This window comes from Nothobranchius furzeri, chromosome 7 (genome assembly GCF_043380555.1).
Source record: "Nothobranchius furzeri strain GRZ-AD chromosome 7, NfurGRZ-RIMD1, whole genome shotgun sequence".
NCBI classification, from domain to species: Eukaryota; Metazoa; Chordata; class Actinopteri; order Cyprinodontiformes; family Nothobranchiidae; genus Nothobranchius; species Nothobranchius furzeri.
Window position 1 is genome coordinate 59,582,783 of NC_091747.1, and position 27,172 is coordinate 59,609,954.

A 27,172-nucleotide genomic window follows, 5' to 3' on the forward strand; every position below is an offset into this window, starting at 1 on the left:
TGAGGGTCCTTTCTCGACTCGGAATAGTGCCGGAGATGGAACACCCCCAGATCCAAGCCGCTCCTTTTCTACTTAACAATGCAACATTGAAATCTCATTGAACACAAGCCAGAGCCCATCCATCCTCATGTTGAGCCACTCTGTCGACCACTCGAGCGTGAAGGTGGTTAACACCAATAATGTGCCTTTGTGTGTCGGCAAATCACACGATGCTCCATCGCAGGAACCGAAGAGGCTGAGCAATCTGAAGTGATAACTAACCTTCTGCAGGAACGCTGCAGATTGATGGCACTGATATCGGCGTGTCATGGAGTGGAAAGATAAATTACGACTCTCAGCATATTGGGTGAAAATTGGGTGATTCTGCTTCTGAGTGCAATGATGACATCTGAGCTGCCGTCTGATACGAAACACAGCTGTTTGCATTTCTGCATAAACGGCTTCCTGTCGTGCTTACAGAACAGCTGATGGGTACAACAGAGGCCATGCTCTGTGATCCTTCAACCAAACGCTACACACTGTCCAATCAGCAGCACCTCCGACCCCTAATGTGTGTTTCCTGGTCAGAAAGGGCACTTTTGAAGTTATAAAGTCTTAACAGCGTGACCTAATTAAGAGTTTAATTAGTGCTGCTCTTGTTTACAAGAGTCGTACACAAATCACAGCAGCACACAAAATATTAGGCTGTGGTTAAACGTTTGCTTATAAAATCACAAATTAAAGCAAACACAGTCCTAATTTGAGGGTAAATATAGAAATTTAAGCAACACATTAAAATAACGTCAGCAGTTTTCTAGTCTGATTGAAAACTGTAAATAAGACGGCGCAAAGTCCTTGGAGAGCTGCTTGAACGCAAACTTTGGAGGAATAGAAAGTATGTCTTTGATAAAAATAGGTTTCTTTCAGGGAGAGAAGAGCAGCCTCCACAATCAGATTAACTCCAGCAAACATTATTATGCATACGTCCGTTATCTGGTTACAGCAACACAGAAAGCAGCTCCTTGTATAAATATGCAAAAATACAGTCGAAACTGGGAGAGAGGGCGTAAAAATCTCTGAAGACCTGAATGGTTTAGGACTTCAAGATGATTTAGGATTCCTTCAAAACTTTTATTAAAGCAGTTTAGAAGACGTTTGTCCCGCTTGTCGTTGCAATAATCACCAAAGTAAGCAAAAAACAAACCAGCAAATGAGTAAAATAAGAATAAGGTGACGGGAAAGTCAGATGTCAGTATTGAGGGAATCCTGTGATGCTGCTTAATTTAGCAGAATTTCATTAATAATTAAAATCAAAAATGTTGTAACTTTTGTTTGGATTAGTGTGGCTACGCAATCGTGAAACAAGAGATTTAAACAACAAATAACTCAAAGGTTTAAAACTCTAATGTAATCAGCATAAAGCCTCAAATGATGCATGAAATGGATGTTCACTTACGCAGAGCAGTTTCCTGCTGCTCCGCCCTACTGGTCGATAGTGGAATTACAACTGTCATAAGCAACCCAGCAGCAGCCTGCTTACAACAAGCTAACATTAACATGAGACAACTAATATAAAATACACCATTAAGTAAAAAGCTCCACACTGTTGCACAAAAATGTTATTACTTACAAGCTGAGTAACTTACTGAGCAGAACCTCCCTGAACCGTCTACAGGTGGTTCAGAACGCCTGTGCTCGGCTTCTGACCAAGTCCTCCAAACACACCCACATCACCCCGCTTCTCCTCCAGCTTCACTGGCTGCCACCTATTCCACCTTCCTCAGGATCCACTGATTTCCCTCTTTCCTGTTCACTCTCTCTCTTTCTTAACATTTTTTAATCACAATTGACAAATTTTTTCTCTAAAATATATTTTCAATTCTGTTTTTATATTTTAATTTTTATGTTTTTGTGAAGCACCTCGAGATTTTTATCTTGAAAGGCGCTATAGAAAAGATCTCCATCTTTTCTTTTTCTTCTTTTTCTTCTTCTTCAAGTCCAGCAGCAACAAAGCCAGGCCACAATCAGTCTGTAATTTTGCAGCCTTCTTTAGCTCCCTCTGTCTAGTGTAGGCTGCACCGATGTTCACTCTGGTTTTATCTCTTTGCTTCTCCTCTAAAGACATTACTGTCTTATTTTTACTTCCAGGCTCCGCCATGATGCCAACAGAAATGCAAACTTATTTTTCGTCTTCTTGTGCTTTTTACCGGCAAACTGAAAAAGCTAACAGCTAGCATAAGAGTTAACAGCTGTAAAGCAGGTAAACAGAGCCCCCTAGGACATCTACCTGCTTCACAAAACTATCAAGTGAGGTTTAAATCTAACATTTTGTTGACATCATGATACCAGGAAACTACAGTTGTAGGAATGGCAGCAGAAGAGTTTTTTTATACCAACAGTTTTCATCAAAGGGAGTTTTTAAGAATGTATTCTAAGTATTATGTCCGGACTTTTGAATGTCCTACCAAAAATTAAGAAGAAAGTCCAGCACCTTAGAACGCAGTATAAAAAAGAGCAACTCATCAAAGTTTGCATCAGATTACAATAGATTACAATTCATAATCTCTGATTCCAAACCAGAGAAGATGGCCTGGGTGCGTTCAACTTCAGATCTGAAAGAAAAATGTAAATGTACTAAAATGTTATAAGGAAAAAAAAAAGGTTGACGTTTGTTTGTTTTTATAATAAACAACATACAAATGTCATAATTGCTGACCAATATTATGTTTTCACATATGTGAGCTAATTTTCTTTCACTTGGAACAAACCGATCTCTTGTTTAAAAAAGGAACCAAAACCCACTGCAACTGAAATTTCAAACTGTATCAAACAGTGATGATAAAATGCAAACATGATGTAGGAAATTTATCTATTTGAAGTCTTCAAAGACCTCCTGATGGAAGGACGCACTCCAAGCCACACCAGCGACTGAACGTGTTGGCCCTTAATTAAACAGCCTCGAGCAACACCGACTAATTTCACATGAAAATCTGCACACAAGAAATCTTGCTTTGCAATCAATAAGGTTGTCATGGAGGATCCTCTTCACAGTGGCGCTTAAGAATACCAAGCAGGCAAACTTCTGTAAGTCAGCACTTGTGCCAAATGGAGTGTGAAAACACGTTTAAGTGCAACAGAAGTGGAGCTGCTCAGCGTGGCTTCGAGATGGGCTCGGACTGGAATCTGTTCCCTCACATTTAATTGGCATTTTAGATTTTTGTTCTTATGCATTTTACCTCCAGTGAAAAATTCTGGAGGATAAACAAAAAAAGTGGAGAGCTGTTACCCAAGGTTTTGTTAAAGGGGCATTATGGAAGTTTGACAGCTAAAACATGTATAGAAATAATAAATGTCTTCTTCACACATTCTCCTGCAATGCCCTGGTCCTGTAGAATGAGCCCTGGCATTTTTACTGTGATTGCCTGTTTTTCTGTAAAATCACAGAAAAAGAGAGATGCTCGGGTCGAGCAGGCTGCTTCGTGCTTCGTGCGCGTTCACACTCAGGCATCGCCCGTAGCATTTGCTATCCGTAGCTTTAGCAGCAGAGAGAGAGGCAGCGCCACTTTGTCGCTGTTCCTAATAGGGGTTGTACGAACTTGTCGACTAGTCGACTTCACGGCTCTGTAGTGACTTTTTATGCCTGTCATCAACTAGTCGCTGTCACGTGATAATGACTGACAAGATGCAGTCCTCGGAAAAGACAGCAGGTGATGAGCCCCTGCGTGTCTGGATCGAGGCGGAGGCAACGCGCTGCGCGGTACTGACACCGGCGGTAAAACGGACATTTAACCAAACTGTGACCTTTTCGCTCTTGCAATTTAACCTTCCCCTCACCCCCATCCTAATCTTAACCAGTTTGTGCATGCAAAGCTCTGATCGTTGACGTGCGCTCCAGACATTGCGTCCTGCGCACCGCCAAATCAGGTGTCACCACCTCAAAAACAAATTAAACACGCGATCGTTCATGTCGGCTCATTTCCTTTCATGTTTTCTGTCTGTTATTTGTGCCTGATGCGTTTCGCTGCTGCGGAGCGAACCTCTTCACCTGTTTTGTTCTCCGGTGACGCACCCCCAAGATTCCACTATCTCCACTCCGCTCCGCTCCGGCATGAACTCCGCAGCAAAAACGGTCCCGTTGTAGTCAGCCGGCGAGCAGCGGCACTCCGCTGTTTTTGCGGTCGGTAGATCTTTTAGAACTGCAGTTCAAAGGTAACTCATAAGGTGAATATATATGAACGCAGGTAGCAGTTTCTCTTTAGGATTGAGAGGAGATGCAGGAAGATAATAAACAGACAGGACAGAAAAATGGTCAAATAAAAACAAGTTAGTTTTTGTACCTGGTTGTTGCAACAAACAGACACCACTGAAGGTAATCAGAAGTGAGGAACAGAAAATGAAATAATTATTTAAATGTTTAGAGCAGCAGGAAAGGCTGCAGGCGCATCAGTGAGTTTGCGGCTGCTGCGCAGGGGGAGGGGGGAGAGGCCTGAAGTAGGATGCAGAAACTACCGTTATTAAAAGAGATGTGTTAACTTAGAAAATGTGGGCGCAATTTTAATTGTCAAAAACTCCAGCGAACCTACCGACAACCCCCCCCCCCCCGCTTCCGGCGTATGACGTCATCAACGACTAGTCGAAGTCGACTCGACTTTCATTACTTGACTGTCGACTTTAAAAAAAATAAAGTCGTGCAGGCCCTAGTTCCTAACGCCTAGTGACAAAGCTAGCTACATTTCTGAAGACCCTTATCTACTTTCTGTAGAACTTTCTTCTAGATATTTCCTGCAAATTAGCAACAAAATAGCCATTTTCGCTCCGAACCGTTCTTTGAACGTTGTTTCAACTGTCATCAAGGATATAAATGTTACAGATACAAAGGACATCACTGGAGCTTTAACTCACCTAGTAAAACGTCGGACTCTCGTGCAGAAGACCTGGGTTTGATTCTGGATGTGAACATGGTTTATTTAGAGTTTCTTTTTTACATTAATGGTATATTTTTTTACATTAAGATGCCAAATTTTTGTTTGAGACTCGCCGAACGGCATTGGATTCACAGATAAAAAAGATGTGGGTTCAACTTTCATTTTGGAACAATTTTTCAAGCAAGGGAAGGGAATGATCTGAGCATGCAGGAGGACTGACCCATCATAAACCTTTGTCGGCTGTGCTGAAGAGAAAGGTACAGAACCAAATAATTTAATTAATTAGCTGCATGTTCTCCTGTCCTCTGTCCTCCGGGCCACACACACACACACACACACACACACAAGGGACTGTCTCAGCTGTTATTTTCGTTAAGGAGTGTGCACGTACAGCATGTGCGCCTCGTGCACGAGCCTACAATTGAAGCTGCCGTTACACTTTTGGCCTGAGGGGGCAATCGCGAGCATAAAAATTCAAAACTCTGTAAAGTCCCTTTAAATTAGCAGCTAGTTTTAGCTTTTGTGTGTTTTTACCTGTATTGACTTTAACCAGGAAATACCTTTTTACTCCGGTTTCACACTGCAAGCATCAGTAGAACTGAACGGCAGCGAAGCGGCACCGCTTCAAACACAATCCAATTATAGTCTGTGGAGTGTTTCAAACCAGCCGCGACGCGGCAATTTTCAGGCGCGTCCCAGAAGTGGCATGCAGCTCCATGCCGCTAAAGATAGGATCGAGTTCTATTTTTTCCACGAGCCGCTTCTGGAACACGTCAATTTCCACAGTTAACATAGTGCGAGAAAGGAAACCACACACGGTTTCAGTGTGAAGTCCCCGGTTATTTTCAAAATAAAATGCTACATTGCGATGTTGTATATAACTTACGTCAGCAGTTTCTTTCGAGAAGTGCAACGGTGTGATTCTCAGCATGTACAACGAGGCTTTAATCCTGGCAGTGGAGGGCTACAGCGAGGAAGGTGTCGGAAGTCTCGAGGGATTTTAGAATCTTGTGAGTACAGCGAGGCACAGCGAGGAAGCCGTGCCGCGGCCAAGACTCTCCCGGTGTGAAAAGAATTGCTTTGAAGTTCGCAAGTGAGCCGCTCCGCTGATGCTTGCAGTGTGAAACCGGGGTTATTGTATTGTTTTGTTCTAATCCTTCTGCTTTTTCATACTCAGCCTGTTTTCAACTTAAGGCCCTAAAGCTTTCAGATGGAGCATCAGGATTAGTACCTTCATCATAAACCTGCCACATCCGGTCCTATATCTGCTACCTTCTGTTGGTGAGTCCACAGGTGTCAACTTTAAAATGAGATACAGCTTGTGGAATGAACAATGGAGTAAAACATTTGGGTAAAAATGTGACAAAACGTGATACATGTGACAGCCCCATCTAGTGGACAACATTTGTTTCTGCGCAAACCTGTAGCTATCTCCATTTATCGTTATCGAGGTGAAATACTCAATATATCGTGATATTGGTTTTAGGCCATATCGCCCAGCCCTACTGCATATTGATCTTCCACATGCTACTGAGGACCCCGATGATGTAAATTTGATAATAAGTAAAAGATGCATGTTCATTTTTTAAGAGTGACAGAACGTTGCGCGCTAGGATGATGTCAACACCAAAACAACTAAAACAAAGCGGAGACTCACCTCTTACATCAGGAAGAATCCGCACGTTTCGAGCGTTATCTGTTCTTTCATAATCCGTTGTCAAATTGTGATCGACAGAAGCTTTTCCGGTTTGCGCCTCACTTTTTTTACAGCAGCGGCCCAAAACGATCTCCTAACACATGGATGTTCTACTTCCTGATCATATGACGTGTGACGTATGCAGATGAAGATCGGCTTTAGAGCTGAGGTGTTTGTTCTCACGGTGTGGGGGCTCGTCCGACGCCCACACAAAGATGCAAATGACAACTTCTGTTCAGCATTTAACATTTTAAACAGCCACATAGTTCGGTAGACGGTAAACTCTATTCAATCCTGGTCCTGCAGGGCCGGTGTTGTCATGTTCCCGAGCCGAGGTGAGTGCTCCTTTTCCAATCTAACCGTCTCTGAGCTGATTTCCCACAGGTGAGGAGCGGAGGGGGCTGCAGCTGCACCAGATTCCCAATCAGGAACTCGGGTATAAAAGGAGGATGGAGACACCTCACTACGCCGGATGATTGCTCCAGTTTTGGTAGCCCCAGCCACTCGTACTTGTTTGTTCACTTTGACTCGTTTTGGAATATTTGGATTTTGAACTTGGACTGATTTCTGATTACGCTTTTGGATTACCCTCACGTCTGGTGTTGTTTGTCTTCTCTCAGGATCTCCACACACCCTGCCTCACCCTCGCCATTTGAACTCCGGATTACCTGCACCACGTCCCATCCTCCTCCGTTGTTCCTGTCTGGACCCTCTCTGCTACCTCACCCATCCCGGATCGCTCATCCTCTGCCCGGCCGCTCACCTCGGCTTTCCCGCCGCCCTCGTTCACCACGAATGCTACATGGACCAGAGCTGTACAGCTCACTCCCCGGTGGACTGGTACTGGACCTCCCTGTGCTACTTCTGTTCCTGTTTTCCAAATAAAGTACCTTTCTTTAACTCAACCAGTTCGTCGAGTGATTCTTGGGTTAGACACTTACCTCGGGTCATGACAGGTGTCCAGCACGTTTTAGTTGTTTCTCTGCAACACTTGATTCAAACCTGTGCAGCAGCACATCAGGCTCTGCAGAAGCCTGCTGTTTACCTGCTGATTTGAATCATGTGTTGAAATGGGGTTAAAACTAAAGCATGCTGGATGCCTCCAGGACCTGGATTGAGTACCACTGCCCTATTGAGGTAAAAGTTTGATCTAAATGTTTTTTAATGTACTAATCATCTATTTAAACCAGCAACAGAAGTCATTCTCTCTTTAGATTTGAAGGATACAACTCAATTACGTGGATCCTGCGAGAAAGAAAGCTTTAAGTTCATCTCCAGGGTGTGATGGAGCTGAGAATTGACTAAAACGTGACCCTTTCAAGATCTGGATTGGTGTAAATGGTTTATTTTATTTCTCTCCACGCTTTAAAAACTGTTAGAAAGTCACAACATCTCAACACTGACCTGTCCAGCTAATTGCCACACTAGAATGAAAACTTGCCACTGCTGCAGCATCCATGTATAATATTCTATAATTGAAGCTGAACTAACGCATTTCCTCATGGTGAGATACTAATGCTGCAGATGACCATCATCTCTGATGGCTCTTTCAAGAGGATAAAACAGCATTTTGCAGAAAAATAATAAAATATTGCATTTAGCAGAAGGCTTGGAGTGGGAACATGATCACTGTTTTGTTGCTGTTAATAAACAGAGCTGAGCTATTATCTGCTGCTCTTTATGATGTATAATTACAGCGCGCGCCGCCAGATCCCCCTGCTGCTTTCAGCCCTGGAGTGGGCGAGCGCATAATGTTGACAGACCCCACCCCACCCCCACCCCGCGGAGCTGTCAGAGAAGATGCGCTTGCGCATTTCTGCACTAAACACAGCCGCGGCTCCGGCAAGCTGCAGCTTAGTGCCTCTCATCATCCTCAAAGTGCAGAATCTGGATGAAGTTGGTGCCAGGTTTTGTTTTATGCGTTTGGATGCAGATTAAATAATTCTTAAGAAGAAACTTTGCAGCGGATTTTACTCTCAGGACTTAATTTGGAGGATTTAATAGAAATTTGGTCTGTGTGCGTTTTTGTGCACCAAACGAGCGGAGACGGACCGAGCGCCGCGCACCGGGTAACCCTCATATTTCACAGCTTATTTCCACTCGAAATAAACTTTTTTTTTCAAAGCTGCATTTTTTTTATTGTTGCAGAAGTTGGCAGCATGAATCAAACTGCGGGAGCCACAAACGCGTACAGGAGATGTTCCAAAGGAGGAAAGGTAAAGAAAAATAGTTGTTGAAGTCTAAGTTCGGCCCAAGTTGGATGGTTGGTAACCTGCCATGGTGTTAAACAAAATAAATCGTGCAGAAGAATTCGGATGTTGAGAGAAACCTTTATGTTGCATCGGTGCGTCACGCGCTCTGGAGACGCCAACCTGTTTAAAGGGAAGAGCATTTAGGTGTTGGTGTTGTCGAAACTTTTGAGGCAGTAAAGCCAATTTTGGATAAAATGTCTTATTCCCAAACATGTTGCTCAAAATCTCGACCGTCACTTGTTGCATTTCATAGCAAAATAATGTCACCGTTGCTGTTCTACCAAGCCTAACCAACTTTAAATGCTGCTGCTGCTGTGTGTGTGGATGCACAGCAGTCAACCGGGTGAGCAGGAGTGAGGATGAAAGGCTGCGTGAGCGAAGCTGGAGAAGGTGGGAGGACAGAGAGGAGGAAGAGATGAGGAAGAGTGGGGGGCAGGATGACAGTCTAAACCAATGGGAACACATCCACAGAGGAGCAGGCTCTGGTTTTTGGAGCTCATCTCATCATCATCCCTCTCTGTCAACAACAGTTGATGCCTGAAAACTTTATGGCAAAAGTAACATAGCTCACAAATGTTGACTTTTCCAGTTATTTGGAGTTGATCTGCATCAAAGCGGAGCTGGTTAGCTGATTGGGATGTTTGGGAAAAGTGAGAAATGAGCTGAGAGCTGACCTGATGGTGATGGAACACTGTTGTGGTGTTTAGCGCTCCCTGTAATCCAGACCGACAGATTTGGTTTCCTCACCAGTGACACAGATTATTGTAGCCAATTTCACACACGAGAGGACAAATATTTTATTTCTAAGCTTAAAAAAACAAAACATCTGTATTGGTAGTGACTGCAGCTCAGAGCAGGCAAATATGTTTTCTAAAAGAATGTTCTGCTGTTTCAGCGTATTCTTTAGAATTTGAGATCATGTAGATTATTTACTAAATCATAATTTAAGAAAATTAAACTTAAAGGCTCAGCTATAAGCTGTCTGCCATAACTATTATGTCAACACCTGTCTGTGTTATCATACAATTTAGCAATATAACCGCAATGAAGAAATAAAATTGGCCCTTACTATGTGTAGATTTTCCACCAGGGGGCAGTAGACACATAAAAGACTGGACAAAGGTACCAATCCTGATGCTTTAAGACCAGAGGTGGTTTGAGAGTTTGTGACGAGACCACAGGGAACCGTTTGCTCTCATTTTTACATTTTATTTTCAACAACCCGGCCAACACAACTGCATCAAGCGTAAAATGGAATAGAGTAAGATGACATCCTGTGGTCAAATGTGTTTACTGCAATCATGCCTGTTGCCAGTTATGGATCAGCATCACAAGATTCTAGATGATGAGCAAAGACGAGGTACACACAATACGCTCATACGTTGTCATAGCTGGTGCTAGCACTCTGGTGTTTTAGGGAGCATTCACTACACATTACGACTTCGGCATGGATTAAGTATTGTTGTTGACTTGCTGTTATTGCTCTGAACAAGTCATTTAAGGAAGTAAAACGTCACGTTTGACTCATTATTCACTTCACAAACTTATTTCATCGTAATATTCAGTTGCTGGTGATTGAATAAGCAGCTTGAGAAATGTTTAGACCTTTCAATTTTCTTCAAATTCACCATTAGCATTGTTAGCTCAGCCTTAGCCTCTAGCCTTCTTCATCCAATATTAGAGTAAAACTGAAAGACTTGTTTAGTCCTTTGGCTCTGCAGCGTTCGCTTGCATGAGACACTGCAACCCCTACTGATGGTAAACGGCTACATCCCTTCTTTCTTTATGTTAAAAGGAGAAAATCTAACAACCCCTGCAGCCGACTGAATGAAACATGTTTCGGTACAACTTTCCTTCCAACATGATTGAGACTTTAGGCTGTTTTGGGACTATTTCACTGTAGAAAACTTACTTTATTCTGACATTATGTACCTTTTAAAGTCCATCCATTCATCCATTTTCATCCGCTTACCTGGAGTCGGGTCGCGGGGGCAGTAGCTTAAGTCGAGAGGCCCAGACTTCCCTCTCCCCAGCCACTTGGGCCAGCTCCTCCGGGGAAATTCCAAGGCGTTCCCTGGCCAGGTGAAAGACATAATCCCTCCAGTGTCCTGGGTCTACCTTTAGGCCTCCTCCTGGTTGGACGTGCCTGGAAAACCTCACCAGGGAGGCGTCCAGGAGGCATCCTGACCAGATGCCCGAGCCACCTCCACTGGCTCCTCTCTACTTTTAAAAGTAATGGAAAAATGAATGAAAAGAGGAAAATAATGATAGAAGATATTGGTGTGTTGGCTCAAGATTAGTAAAGTTCCTTCAATAGAGGAAGTGAACCTAGTTAAGTATAAAGATTTATGTTGCAAAAAAGGATAAAAGGAGTCAACAAAAAGGGCAGAATAAGCCTAATTCACACCTATTTTGTTATCCATCGATCAACGCGAGCTACAGTGTGGTTCCTGTGTTTGGTAGCGAACATCTCAATAATGATCAGATGAACTTTTACTTATTAACTTTTGAGATGATCAGAATTGAAGATGTCTGATGCCTCTTTCCAACGTTAATAACAACTAAAGTTGTCCTCATTTATTAGATTTGCTGATCATGAGTTAGGATTTGGTGTTGTAGTAACCGAGGATGATTCCATCATTTCTCAGCTAAAGATTGTTTTTGCTTGAAACTAACATCCTGCAAAAATGTTTATTGTTGAATGTTTATAAATAGCTTGAAGAATTTTCAGTCTGAATTTTTTACTTAACTTTCCACCAACACCTAGGTTAAATCGGATCAAATAAAACAGGAAGTGTTGTGCTTTTTGTTTGTATCCGGCATGTTTGTTTGGTCTCCAGCAGCTTGATATAATCATCCATACAATATTTATGGTGTCCTTTCACTCCCAGCTTGTTCTAATTCTGGCGTGTTTCATCTCATCTTTCCCATCAACGCTGGGAAAGAAAATAGATTCTGACTAAGCAGCTCTCCTGACAGCAGGATCTGTTTCACTTGCTGTCCCGTGGCCACTTTTAGCCACCCAACACAATCACCTGCATTATCAAACGCTCTTGTTGTTCTGTAATTGTGCTGCTTTGGAGCTCTGATGCTGCAGAAAATGTTCGTTGACGAGTGATCTTTCTCTGTGGACCTTCTATTTCCAGTCCCGCTGACGGTGGATCACTGGGACGCTTCGTTTTGTATTACTGAGGTTCAGTTTTGGTCTGGATGTGTTCTGCAGACCTGTGAACCAGATAAGCCTCTGGTGGTCTCTGCTGTCAGCTGCTGACAACATCTGACAGCTTTATAATCACCTGAAAGGAAATAAAAGGTGCTCTGTGTGCCTAAAGTATTTTGGGATGATTAAAGACTTTACTCAAACGACAAAAACAAGAAACGGTGTTCTAATTTTCATCATTCAAGATTATTCCAGCGAAGACTTCCTGGGACTTTGGGAATCAGCTCAGGACGTACACTGAAAAATGTATTTCTGTGAAAGAACTTGAAAAAACCATGTCAACTGGTAACACACAACTGAATCAAGTTTGTTGGAAGTGAAATATAAAGTTTGATTAATGTTAGATTTTCATTTAGATTTCTTTAAAATTTTACGTTAATTGAAATTACCTAACTACCTTGGTCCAACTTAATTTCAATAAACTTAAAATTTTTAAGTTGGACCAAGGTAGTTAGGTAATTTCAATTAACTTGTCATTTTTAAGTTGGACCAAAGGAGTTAAGATAATTTCAATAAACTTAAAATTTTTATCTCAACTACTTTGGTGCAACTTAAAAATTCACATAAAATCAACTCAATATATATTAAGAAAACACTCTCTGAAAGAACTTGAAGAAACCATGTCAACTGGTAACACACAAATAAAATAAAATATTACATTACATTGACTATTTTTAAATATACTTTTTTCAGTGTAGAGCGAGTTGTCCAGTAATCGCATGGTTGCAGGTTCGATCCCAGCTCCCAGCAGAGAATGCTGCTGTTGTGTCCTTGGGCAAGAGGCTTAACCTCCTTGCCTGCTGGGGGTGTCAGAAGGGCCGGTGGCGCCTGTGCTCAGCAGGCCTCACCTCAGTCAGTGTGCCCCAGGGCAGCTGTGGCTACATCGTAGCTCATCATTACTAGTGTGTTTGAATGGGTTTGTGCATGTGTGAATGCTTGATGGTGTTGTAAATCACATTGGGGGGTTCTAGGACTCTACAAGGCGCACTTCCATTTGAAGATGGTCTGTCTACAAAACTTTAACCCTTTAAGTGGCAGAGCAGCTTGGTAGAGCACATTTTAGTCTATCAGAAAAAAAAATTAATAAAGTCAAAATATTAAAAAAAATATTCAGATTGATTGAAAGGTGAAACATAACATTTCATCATCATTACCTTATAATTAATATCATAATTTTGAAAGATCATTAAATAATCAAAACCATATTTTAGCCTTTTTGTGCCGATTAAATAAAAGATAAGAAAAACTGAGACTTTTTCTCTTGGTGTGGAAATAAAATGGTTGTTTGCCTTTGACAGGAAGTCCTATCCAGAAATCTTGGTAAAATAATTAGAATGTAGCAGAAAAAAAACCTTCTTTTCAGTCTGAACCCAAGTTTCTCCTTTTGTGTCTCTGATAAAATCCACCTTTGTCACTTCAGACATTAAAGAATAAATCCCCAACTCTAACAGGCATGCTGCATGTTTTCTAATTGTTGCTCAAATGGGAGTAAAAATGGCCGCCTGACCTGACTCTCACAATCCAACACAAGAGGCTAAAACCCAGCTGGGCTTTAAGATATTGAGCTAAAACTGCGTGAGCTGGCAGATGAAGCCATCCTGAACATATTATTTGCCACTATGTAAATAAATTCCTTGTGCATTTGCTATTTGCATAAAATCTAATCATTTTCAAAACCTTCTTTATCCCGGTTAAGGGGTTTATTCCAGTTACCACTGTTACCTTGGACCGGTCCATCTCCAAAACATCAGAAAATTACACCATGAGACAGATGATAAAATAACAAAAACAAACCAGGAAAATCAAGAGAAGGTCTAAACTATTGCCTTTGCTTTGAAGAAGTCAGAATTTTTTGGACTCTTGTACATAATGAGGTGTTCTCCAGGCTTTTTGAAAGGCATTTCCTCTGGACCGTATAGAGGAAGTGCAGAAATCTAGAAACATGCATGCCTGAAACTGGATGAGAGATGATGATCTACTCACAATCATCTTCTTTTTTCTTATTTAACACAGCAGTAATTTGATGTTTTTTCTTTTTTAGTTTGACATGTTTCAGCTGGAACTTCCGCCTTCGTCAGAACATGCATTTCACCTACAGTCTCCTTAGGAATAACCTTGTTGAGGCAGAAAACTGTTTATTCTGACTTACCTTTGGATTTGTTCATTTATTTATGTATTTATTTCGACTCTGCATATTTTAGACAGTAGCTTGTCTGATGTTGAAAAAGTACCAGAAGGTTTTATTTAAAATGTGTTATTATCTAAAATGATGTATTATGAAAGGTTTAGGAGTGTTTTAATGTTAGGATGACCTCCAGATTGCTTAAAATAGTAAAAGTGAGACAAAATGCAGCCAAACTCCAATAAAAGAATATTTTAACGGTAAACGTGTGGGGCATTGCATTTTAGAGAAGATGGCCACTAGAGGGCAGTGTTGTCCTGTAATGAATAAAATCTATAAATTCATTATTCTGTTATTTATAGAACATGGCTGATGCAATAAATGCAGTTTTTTTTAAATATCTAGCCTAGATTTTTTTATTCGGATTCATTATCTTTTCTTCTTCTTTTATCCAGTTTATTTAAACTTCCCAGCATATCATTATAAAGCTGCACTTTCTGTGTTTGTGAAAGCTTTGCTTAATCTTATTGAATGAAATAATTTTACACACACACACACACACACACACACACACACACACACACACACACACACACACACACACACACACACACACACACCTGGGATCTTTTCAGAGCTTAACTTTTTCCTTCTCTTGAGTTCCTGCTGCTCCGCTCTTTCCCCCCCTCGTCTCGGTCACAGCGGGGGAGTTTGATTATCTTGCCCTCTGACAGCCCCGCGGTCCTGCTTGCACACACCAATCCCAATTAGCCCCCCTCCCTCCCCCCGGGTTCCTGAGCCTCTTGCAACTTTGCTAATCTCTGCATCGGCAAAACCCAGAAAATCCCCCACATCTCTCCTGATTAGAGATTCATGATGAGAATATGAAAGTCAATTTTTGTGGCTTAGATAAGACAATTACATTTAACTCATTGGGCCCTGAGATGAATATTTATCAGCACTGGAAGCCAACTGGAACCTGATCAGATGAGTGAAGCTGTCAGGGAAGTCAGACTTTTGAACTAGTGAAGGAAGTTGATGGATTAGGAATTAAACAGATCTTTGTGGAGCGTGGAAGCTGAGCTGGGTTGAAGGTAGCATCTTTAATTACAGCAGCTTTGTTGGCCAACAGCAGGATAAACACAAGGTGCTGAGAATTGATCCCAGCTCTCATTATGCTGGGGGAAGACTGAACATTTAACACTCGCACCTTCATTTTTACCTGCTTCTTCGCTGTTAGCTGTTGTGCTAGCAATTACATTTTTCATTTCACTGATCATCAATAAAAATCACAAAAGAATAAAAGGAAGAAGTTTGCTTTCTCTGTTGGCATCATGGTGGAGCCTGGAAGTAAAGTAATAGGGCAATGTCTTTGGAGGTGAAGCAAATAACTAAAGCTAGAGTGAGCACTGGCACGGCCTATGCTAGTTAGAGGGAGCTAAAGGAGGCTACAGAATCACAGATTGATGGTGACCTGGCTTTATTGTTACTGGACTTTTTGTGGATATTTTTACTTCCTGGTTTATTTTAGTATTATTTGGCTCATACTATGGTTAGCTTGTTGTGAGTGCTAGCTACAGCAGTTTTTTTTTTTTAACTTTTAACCAGTAGGGTGGAGGAGCAGGATGCTGATATTCATTACTTTAAAGAGCAAGTCACCCCCTACCAGTCTTACTCCACTCACACTTCCTGTTTGAAAAATGCAACAAATACTGTTGCCTAGCAGAAGCCGCTAATAAATACACACACACAAAGGCTAACAACGACATTGTGACATCATAATGTGCCAGCTAACCTCACAGTGTACCTCTTAGCCAATAGCGATGACCGATTTTAATTCAAATGCAGTGCTGACTTTTTACCTGATGGTGATACAACACAGTTTTAGGCAGAATATTTAAGTCTTAACTTAGTTGCACTAAAGTGCCAAATTGATTATACTTGTCTACAGCCCAATTAGACAGTCACTTATCAAATCAAATCAAATCAACTTTATTTATAGAGCACTTTCACATGGCCAGAGTGGACAAACAAAGCACTATATATATATATATATATATATATATATATATATATATATATATATATATATATATATAGACAGATATATATATATATATAGATATATGTATATATAGATATATATAGATATATATATATAGATATATATAGATATATATAGATATATATATAGATATATATATATAGATATATATATATAGATATATATATATAGATATATAGATATATATAGATATATATATATATATAGATATATATATAGATAGATAGATAGATAGATATAGATATATATAGATAGATAGATAGATATACTCTCATTTAAAAGTTGATTTGGGGGCAACTTGCTCTTTAAACTGAAACAAAATGTACTAAGAAGGGAAACCTTTTCACACATAGCCCAAATACGTCTTTCACCAGCTGCCACTGCTGTCGATCTTGATGATAGCAGCATAGATGTTTTTTCTTGGGTGATTTGGATTAGCTGTTAGCTCAACCTCAACTATATGTTTTTAAATGCAGGCCATTCAAAAAGCTATTTTCAAGGATAATAAAGTATAACTTTTACGGTGGAAAAAGACTTTGAAATAGCTAGAATATCCCTTTAACTGTGGCTTTCTTCACGTTTACATCAAAATGCTCTTCAGACCCACATCTTACAGCTGTCTCTACACAATGAATAATGCAACACAAAATAGATTTTTTTTCTCATGTTAACACCAGCAGATGAAATGTGTGTTCCTCTTAAATGTGTTATAGAGATTTCTAATTCTGCTGTAGTAGCATTTTTTTATTTTGTTTTCCAGCGGCCGACTGGTGTGCACACTTAATCATCACCTTCTGCTGCAGCGTACCCCCCCCCCCCCACACACACACACACACATACACCCCACTGCCTGAGCTCGCTCTACAAAGACAAAGTCCTTGAGGAAATGCGAGTTTCATTACAGTGTGTCAGCCAGGGGAAAAAAACATGCAAATGCACCGTGGTGCCGCGGTGTACACACACCCTGAAACACAACGCTGTGCTGGTGTCGCTCGGCTGTTACGGCTCAGCAGATGTTTGCTGTTTTCTCGGGGATGATGGACTCCGCCGGGAGCATAATTGCATGAGGCACCAGGACCTTCCTGGCCTTTTGAGTGAGAGCGTGGCTCGGCAAAACGCTTGGGTCACGACAGCCTGTCTGGTGGTGTATCTCAAGCGGTCAACAAGGCCCGATGAGAAAAATGGGGTCTCAACTTCAGTCCTATCTAAAATCACAAGCACATCCACTTCGTGTCCCTAGAGGTGTCGGTATCCGTCAAATGGAGCTGAATTCAAAGAGCTTTGTGCCGTCGGAGCTTTTGTTAAACTGGAATCGTGATTGATTAAAACTCAAGTTGAAGGAGGAGAGAATTCATCTTCTAAATGTGCCCCTCAGAACTTTTCCCCGTGTTTTTAAACGCACTTGTAGTTGCAGATAACTGCACATTCTTGCACAAAGAAAAAAAATTGGCCTCCATTTTCCCATTTTAATTTTTCTGAGCCTTTATCAGTGCTCAAGGCAAACTAACACTTTCAATGGCTTCAGTTCTCCAAAGAGATGTAAACAAATATCTGAAATAGTTTTAAGTGCGCTTTTATTTTTGCCCCCGTGTTCTGCTTGATGGTAAATAAACCCCTGCTAACGAATGGTTTTAGATTCCTAAAACCTTTCGTTCTAAAAGTTTCACCGAATCCTGTAAAATCAATCCAAAGGAACATAAATCAAGTTTTATCTGACAGTTTTTCATTTGCAAAACAAACACGTTCACGTTTTTAAGTCCAGGCTCAAGACCCATCTGTTTGTTGTAATATACAACAACTCTTTGACGACTTGATTATTCTTTTCATTCTGAGCTACTGCAGCAATCAGTTTCCCTCTGGGTTTAATAAAGTATTTTTGAATTTGAATTTGAATTGAATTTGAATTTAGGTTAGCTTTTATCTAATTATTTACTACAGTTTTATTTCTCGTTTACATGATTTATATTTTATTGCTAGCTTTGCATGTTTTATATGATTATTTTTTAGCACTGTTATTTAATATTATAATTTTACTGTCCATATGATTTTATTTATTATTATTTATTTTCTTTAGTCATTTTTATTAGCTTTTATTTTCATATTTTTGCTCATTTTAATCCAGTGTTTTCTCTGTAGGGGCCCTCTGCCCCGGCGGCGGTGGTCGACTGTGGCTTCCTGGGCGCTCTATAGGTAGTGTTTAAGTGGAGGTGGGGGTCTATGCTCCTCCTCCTCTGAGTGCCCTGACTTAGTGTGGAAGACCTGATGCTGACGGGGCAGACGGCTCCTCTGATGGCTTTTCCTTGCCTTACCTTACTTGGCTCATCTGGACTCAGCCGAATATACATTTTTACGTGTGTGTGTGTTTGTGTGTGTATGTGTGTGTATATGTCAATGTTTTTAAACTGTTATGGGAATGTGGGGTCATTTTAATTCTGTAAAGCACTTTGCTTGAAAAGCGCTTTATAAATAAAATCTGATTGATTGATTGATTGATTGAAATACGCAAATTATGTGACACACAGTAAGTTAAAGGTACAATAAGAACAAACTATACAATAAAATATGTACAAAACACTCAAATGTCTCAATCATGTTGGAAGGTAGTTTACCTTCTCTCAGAAAGGCCAAGCAGGGACGTGGTCATTGTTTACAATCTTAGAGCCCTTCCCGAGTCGGAGCTGACACTCGTAATTCGACACCAGCCAGCGTAAAGTTGCTGAGCCAGTAATGGGAGCAGCCCAGACGTTGTTTCTTTTAACCCTAAGAAGCCCTGGCATCTTTTGGTTTTACTTTGGAATCAAGTAAAGAAGGCTTGAGGCTAACGTTGGGCTAATCTTGAGCTAACAATGCTAACAGGGAATTAAAGAAAAATCGTCTGCTATAAAAATATCTCAAGCTACTTTTTCAGGTACGAATAACTCCATCACAGTGAAATGTATTTATCGACTTATAAACTTAATGTGTGACTTATTTTTACTCATCTAGAATATTCTGGCGCTGATCCGCAACCGGCATGAAATCTTAGTGAGAAAGTCACTCTTTTGTTTGAAAACGACCCGCAGTAACTTAATTTGTCGACAGGACGTCATTCTTACGTATTTCACCTTTTAAGGCCTGACGTGGTTCGATGGGAACTTGTGTTACTAATCTTTAGGGAAGCATCCTTCTTATGCTGTTCCATAAGTGGCAACCTGCATGAAACTCCCAATGGGATGGGGAGTCACTCGTTTGTTTTGAAACTCCTTTTTTTAAAGAACATTTCCTCAAATTAAACAGTTTCTGGTTTAGGCTCCAAACCAAGACCAGTTTTCACCTGTAGTTGTATAAAATCATGTGCCACATGGTCACCAGTGTCATAGGGCTTAAGAGTTCTGCAGGGGATGATATGAGGGCTTAAGTGTGGGCCTCTACATTCAGCTTTTATTAAGTTTGTGTCAAAACTGAAAACTTGTTTTACCACCTTAAAGAAAGGAGTTTAAACCTTTAAATGCATTTACACCGAAGCAGTCATTTGGTGTGACGCTTGCACGCTTCGGCGACTCGGCCATGACTCTACACACTGCTTCCCGAGCTGCGTCTTCTCCACTCAGTGGTCCCAACTGGCTTCCTTTATCGTAATGTATTGTGTGGCCCTGCTACAGGACATTTTCAGGGCAGTTTTATTGACTTATCACAAAACGCTGCTGTATAACGCTCGCGCATCCTCCGTCCTTGCATCCCTCGGCGAATAAAAAGAGAAATCGTGTGTCTTGTTAACTTTCATTGTTCTTTACATGATCCTAAAACAAGATGGGGATCCCACACACACATCTTGATCATGAACATCAGTTTTATTGTGAACTAGTCGAAATCAACGCCCTGTAAACCCGCAGGATTCATCCAACCACTGATTGGTCCTGCATAACAAAAACATCCACAAACACTCTAATACAGATGGATGAATTGGGACAACGCTGCTAGTTAAATGGGTGCTTCTGTAGAAAAATAGCATCAAAAATAGCATCGTTTAAGCTCAATTTTACCTTGAGTTGCCCTTAAAGGGCGACAAAAGCTTAATGTTTTCTGATATTCTCCAACTGCTTTACCTCACCTTGTTGTCTGTCTGATTTAATGGGGTTTGTGCCTCCAGAGATGCTGCAGTCTGAAATCTGCAGGAAGCTGTTCACAACCACCAAAAGTGGGACGATATGCAGGTGCAGTGTTATGAGGGGAAACGTCTACTCAGCTAAGTCCTGGTTAATCTGGTTTGTTGTATAAATGCCGAAATGCAGGCTGCTGCATGATCCCAAAGCCAGAACCGTAGAGATGAACCAGATCGGATCATTAACTCCTCTCTCTAAGTTGATGCATCTTTTAATGTGTCTCTTGTGACAGAAATACTCAGCAGCTAAAAATCGGTTTCTTCACATTTTTATCAGACTGGATGATATTTTTAAAGCTCACATTTGTATAATCCTTCACCGTCAGCAGGAGATGGTAAATAAGGTTTTTGTGCGTTTGTTAAATTATCACTCAAAGCACAGGATGGATTTTACTAACCTCAGAAGATAGTCATTGGCTGTACATCTGAAGTCCACCCAATTCAGAAAAGCTATTTGAGCTATTTCACAATTAACCCTTTGATGCATAATGGTCACTACAGTGGACAGGTACTCAAAATTGTTATTTATTTATTTTTGCTATTGAGCACAGCTGTTGAAGACTTTATTGCATTTGAGCCCCTCCATTTGGACTTCAGTAAGTCAAGCCTAAATATTTCATGTTCAGAATGCACGCTGTCCACTGAGGTGGACATGTAATAAATTATTTGTAAATTAAATGTTAAAAAAATATATAAATATGAAATTTGTTTCATTCACACCTAAAGATGAATGAAAAAAATGTTAAAAATCATGGTTGAAGATTTCATAATTCATGCATCAAAGGGTTAAAATAAACACAAAAATGGCTTCAAAGATGAAATCTGGATTATTGTTTTATATAATGGCACCATCTAGTGGCTGAACGATGCATCACACTAAGCCGCGGTTCCCACTTCCGTATTTACAGCTGAACGTAATGCCTCTCGTTCACGAACGCACTACTTTAGCCAACAAAACAGAGTGAAAACACTTTGTTTTACAATTATTATGCTCATGTTATCTTGTGTTTTCATATGTTTATATTTTAAAGACTTACTTGTCCTTGAGAAAGGTCGCCAACTCCACATCAACCAAGGTATGTCCTGAAATGCTCAGCACGTTCTGCAATTGATGACAATACACAAGCAGTTAGCGCTATTGGTTAGTGCTGACCAGCACTCGGTTAATGTTGCATGGAGCTCTTCTGGATGGTGGGGGGGGGGGGGGGGGGGGGGGTTAGCAAACAAAAAGACGTATTGCCTACATTATGCAGATGACATCCAACTGTACATCTCCTTTAAACCCCATGAGATGTCTAAGCTGCAGCTGTTACACACCTGCTTAGACTCTATCAAAACCTGGATTGTGGGAGCTTTCTTCAGCTGAATGAAGATAAGACTGAGATCCTCATCTGTGCCCCAGACAAGGTGGTTCCCAAAGTCAGAGACTCTCTTGGTCAGCTTGCTTCCCACACCAAACCTTCTGTCAGGAGTCTTGGTGTGATCTTTGACCCAGCTCTCACCCTGGATTCTCATGTCTGTTCTCTTGTTCGCTCTTCCTTCTTCCATCTCAGGAACGTTGCTAAGCTGAGTCCCATTCTGTCCCGCTCTGAACTTGAGACAGTTCTCCACACCTTCATCTCCTCACGCTTAGACTACTGTAACTCTCTTTTCACGTGTCTGAGCAGAACCTCCCTGAACCGTCTACAGGTGGTTCAGAATGCCTGTGCTCGGCTTCTGACCAAGTCCTCCAAACACACCCACATCACCCCGCTTCTCCTCCAGCTTCACTGGCTGCCAGTCAACTTCAGGGTTCATTTCAAGGTCCTGGTTCTGGTCTATAGGGCCTTACATGGACAAGCACCATCTTACATTGGTGATCTTCTCAGTCCCTACACCCCCAGCAGGTCCCTGAGGTCCAGTGATCAAAGCCTACTGGTTGTGCAGCACCAGGCTAAAGACCAAAGATGACAGATCATTTGCTGCTGTGGCCCCCAGACTCTGGACCTCTCTCCCCCTGAGCCTGAGATCAGTGGACTCAGTGGTCTCCTTTAAAAAGCAGCTGAAGACTCACTTGTTCAAGCTGGCTTTTGTATGACCTTCTTCACCTCTCTCTCTTTATTATGCTCTCCCCACCTATTCCACCTTCCTCAGGATCCACTGATTTCCCTCTTTCCTATTCACTCTCTCTCTCTTTCTTTACATTTTTAATCACAACTGTATATTTTTTTTGCTCATTTAAAATATATTTTTAATCATTTTCTAAATTCTATTTTATATTTTTACATTTTTTTGTTTTTGCGAAGCGCCTCGTGATTTTTATCTTGAGAGGCTCAATAGAAGAGATCTTTTCTTCTTCTTCTTCATTATCACAGTAGGGCCTACATAAGACCTCCACTTTCATGGATTTGTATTTATTTTTCCGCCGCGTCCTGTTTGGCTGTGATACTTAAAGATTTACTCTCAGGTGGAGCATCAAAGCTTCTGCTTTAATGTCACGCCTGATACTTAAAACTTAATTGTTATTGTTTTTTGAATGCATTTTAATTCCGACCAGACAAGACAGAGAAGGGACACACCACAACAATACATCAAGAGCAAGCTATCACTGCATCAACTTGATGAGGAAATATAAAATCAACATTGTTTTACTGAACAATCACAATAATAAATCACAGTGCATTTAGTGTCAACCACAGCCTTAAGACATGTGTTGAGCGTGCCCAAGTCCATACTTATGAGAGCACCATGTGAGCACCTGTGTGTGTACACGCGCTTGTTTATGTAAGGTTTCTCTATAGGAGCGTCCAATAGAGAGTGTGAGGGGCCACAGATCTGGCCCCCAAAGATGTGTAGGAGATGGAAGGAGCTCCAAGTCTCGGAGATCCAGGAGCTGCCCCAGAGCGCAGGGACCCCAGGGAGACTGCAACCAGAAAAGCCCCCGCCCCCCTCTTTCACGGATTAAAAAAAATCTTACATAATTGCTGAAAGGGGACAACTTCTTGCAGCTTTAAGTCACTCCATTCTGCAAATATCGAGCAAATAACATTATTTTGGTACTGATTGTCTAAGAGCATAGCACCTGTTGTTTAAATGCCAGAAACGAACCACTAATTTGTTACTGATTTGGCTATTTTTAGGTTTTGTTCTGGTCAGAGAAAAACTTCCTGTCTGCAGCTTAAAACACCACTTAAAAACATTCATGTAAATTGTTCCGTTTGTTCATAATCGATGATGGTTTCCAAAAACTCATTTCTACCATGTGACCTAAACTTGTGCAAACTTCCTGCAAGTGTAAAATTAAAGCAGCATGATACAAGAGCAAGATAAGCTGTAAAATACAAAAAAACACAACACAAAGAGCTCACGGCTGCTAAAAGGATTTCTTCTCATTGTTGGACACCACAGAACCATATTTGTATTTGTGTAAATGTCGCCATGCTTCTCCACCCCTCGAGCCTTGACTGGCCGTGCTGATGAAAGTTTTCTTCCATTTGAGCCCTGATGCACGTTCTTGTTTTCCAGCTAAATCGAGTTATGCTTTGAAAGATTATCTCTCTTGAACGCACACTTACTGCACACAGATGCAGCTTTACGCAGCTATTTACCATACGTTTTCCAATTTTTCCCTTGCATGTACACTCGGGCAGAGTACGTAAAATGTCACAACAATTTGCATGCTGACAGCGATTTCTTCTGAGATTACATCCAGCTGATTGATGGCCACGCTGTTGCCCCAGAAACCACCTTGGGTGATGCGATATGACTCCCCTGTTATCAGACACTAAAGCATATTCCTGCAGTTAATCTTCCCAAATGGGCGTTCACAGAAGATATCTGGCCTTGACTGGTAATGAAAGACAGCCTCTTCCAGTAGGATGAACGACTACAGTTCATTGTAAAGCAAGGAAATTGGCTTTTTTTTCTTTTTTTTCCCTCTGACATATAATTCTGGAAATTTGTGATTTCTATGAAGTTAATCCAAGTAAATATTTTGGATTGATTTAGGATAACATCGATCTTCCTTATTGCAGACCTAAATGTCTCTTGAGGATTATAGAACAGGGAGCCGGAGCTGCCCAGGTCAAAGGGGTTGTCTCTGTAAACACACTTGTGTTTGTGAACACACTTTACCGATCACTGATATTTGTAAACATCGCTGTGATCAGGAATTACAAACAAGCAAGGTTTGTAAACACCAGCTGATTTAATGTTTAAAAGCAGTTTAAAACATTTGCTTTAAGAGTCAATCAATCAATCAATCAATCAATCAATCAATCAAAGCTTTATTTATAAAGCGCCTTCCGCAACCCCGTCAGGAAGCCCAAAGCGCTGAACATGGTACAGTTGTAGGTAAATATATTGAATAAATCAAAAATAAAAGCAATTCAAATTACAAAATAGGTGAAACATTCTGGTACAGGACAAATGTGTAAAACAATGGATTGAGTGAACCAATGAAAACTGTGAAATAAATTCAACATAAAAAAGGGCCAAAATCAAACATGTTCTGGAAACGCCAAGCGGAGGAGGTGTGTTTTTAGGTGACTCTTAAAGACTGGCAGAGATGGGGACAGCCTAACTGAGGGCGGCAACTGGTTCCAGAGTGACGGTGCTAGAACTGAGAAAGCCCGGTCCCCGTGAGTACGACACCTAGAACGAGGGACAGCGAGCAGGCCTTGGTCAGAGGAGCACAGAGCGCGTGATGGAGAGTGTCTGTTCAGGAGAGTGAATAGATAGGGGGGAGCACCACCCTGGAAGAAATTGTAAACAAAGACGAGGAGTTTAAAGTGTGAACGATAACAGACCGGAAGCCAGTGCAGGGAGGCCAGAACCGGACTGATGTGGTCCTGTTTCCTGGTCCCAGTCAGGAACCTGGCTGCGCTGTTCTGCACAACCTGTAGGCGACGCAGTGATGACTGACAGATGACTGATGAGAGTCAGTTTTCTGTGTGGCTCCTTACCCTTTAATGTGTAAAACGCAAAACAATTAAACTTTTTATTTTCAAAACAACTATTTTTTATTAGTTTTATTTATTTCATAACAATAACTAATGAATAAAATAGGCCAGTTAAAACATCCAGCAGAGGGCAGCAGCAGTGTATAGGACTGGATGTGACCAATGGCAAATGGCCTGTATTTGATAATGAGCCTTCTAGAGTCCTGGAAGCCCCCAAGGTGCTTTACAACACAATCAACCATTCACCCATTCACACACACATTCACACACTGGTGGGGATGAGCTACGATGTAGCTACAGCTGCCCTGGGGCGCAATGATAGAGGCGAGGCTGCCGAGCACATGTGCCACCGGTCCCTCCGACCACCACCAGCAGGCAGGGGGGGTTAAGTGTCCTGCTCAAGGACACGGCAGCGAAAGACTGAGTGGGGCTTGAACCTGCAACCTTCCAATTATGGGGTGAGCTCTCAACTCCTGTGCCACCGTCGCCCTACGAAGTTTCAAACCCTGATGTGTCATCTCGCTTTAAGACCAGAAGTTGCTTGATGATGATTTGGGGCAATAGACCACGTGGGGTTAAAGTCACAGGTATTAAGATAGTGTTTATTATATCCAAAGATATGCAGAGTGAAAGTGAAACCACCTCAGGGATTGGAATTATGAAACTTGCGTGTTTTCTTGAATTTAGCCTCCTTGATCACATTTCCAGTGTCCGAGTCCAAGCCCCCAGGCCGGGATCTCCCAGATGACCGGCTTCCGTTTGGGACCACATTACCCAGCATGCCCCTCGCGGGGATTCCCTCCACGTTGCACCTGCGTCAATCCATGTCTATATATGGAAGACGCCACACCGGCTCTTCACTCAGTCATCGTTCCACTGTGATCCATGATCAGAGTATTCCAAAGCTAATACAGCTAAACCTCTACCTTTCCTCCTCAGACCTCATCCAATCGTCAGCCTTTCCAGCATCGCTTTCAGCCAGCAGTCTGTAATAAAAGCTCGTACTCCCGAACCCAGTCTTCGAGTCTGACATCCAGAACCCCAATGAAAGTGGTTCTTTTCTCTTGCCTAGCTTAGGGCTTGTTCCTGATAGCCACAACTCCCATTGAGTGCTAACAAAGAGTGCATTTAAAACCAGTGCTGGCTCCAGTTTAGCACCGGAACAAGCTGTGTGGAGGAAACAAGTCCATTTGTGCCCCAGGTGAAAGGAATCACATTCTAAAATAAAGTAGAATCATGCTTAAATTGTTCCTTTCTTCCATCCTATAGGTCCTCTGATTAAAACGATCTATCGTGTTGAGACAGGACTGGGAAACAAAACACGAGTGCAATGGTGATCCGTTTAATACATACCAAGAACAAGAGTAGTCAACATGTTTCCATGGAGATCCTACCATGTATGCCCATGACCTCACCACATCCTTGGCTTTGCACCAACATGACTCTTGGATCATGTTAAGATGCAACACTGGTGGTTTGATTGGGTTGTAGCCTTGGCGTGAGGCCAGCAATCTTGATGACCAGTGTTTACAGGCCCCACGTGATGGAAGTGCTGCTGCTGCCACTGGGCTTCACCCAGCACTTCGATACTTTGCTACCATGATAGCCGTGACCTCACTGCACAACCCTTGTGCAGCTCAGAACCATTAGCATCGTCATGCTCTATTACCTGTAATGGCTGGCCCACTTTGTTTCTGGAGTCTTTGCAAAGACCCTCTATTTCTTTACATTGAATTTAGAACTTCATTGGGTGGATAGTTGTCCTTTTTTATGGTTTTCTCCACTAAACATTGGTCAAACAGGCTGTTTTTATCAAGAATTATGACAATTTA

The 27,172-nt window shown here is 41.5% G+C and overlaps 1 protein-coding gene across 1 annotated transcript in view; it reads left to right on the forward strand.

Moving 5' to 3' along the window:
* The first annotated feature begins 8,485 nt into the window (after window positions 1–8,485).
* Window positions 8,486–27,172, forward strand: part of LOC107383076 (A-type potassium channel modulatory protein DPP6) — a 371,266-nt gene continuing 352,579 nt past the window's right edge. The window contains exons 1-2 of the mRNA XM_054751024.2: window positions 8,486–8,669; window positions 8,749–8,816. Of these exons, the coding sequence (XP_054606999.2) occupies window positions 8,760–8,816 (57 nt within the window). The 5' untranslated portion in view covers window positions 8,486–8,669; window positions 8,749–8,759. The remainder of the gene's footprint in view (window positions 8,670–8,748; window positions 8,817–27,172) is intronic.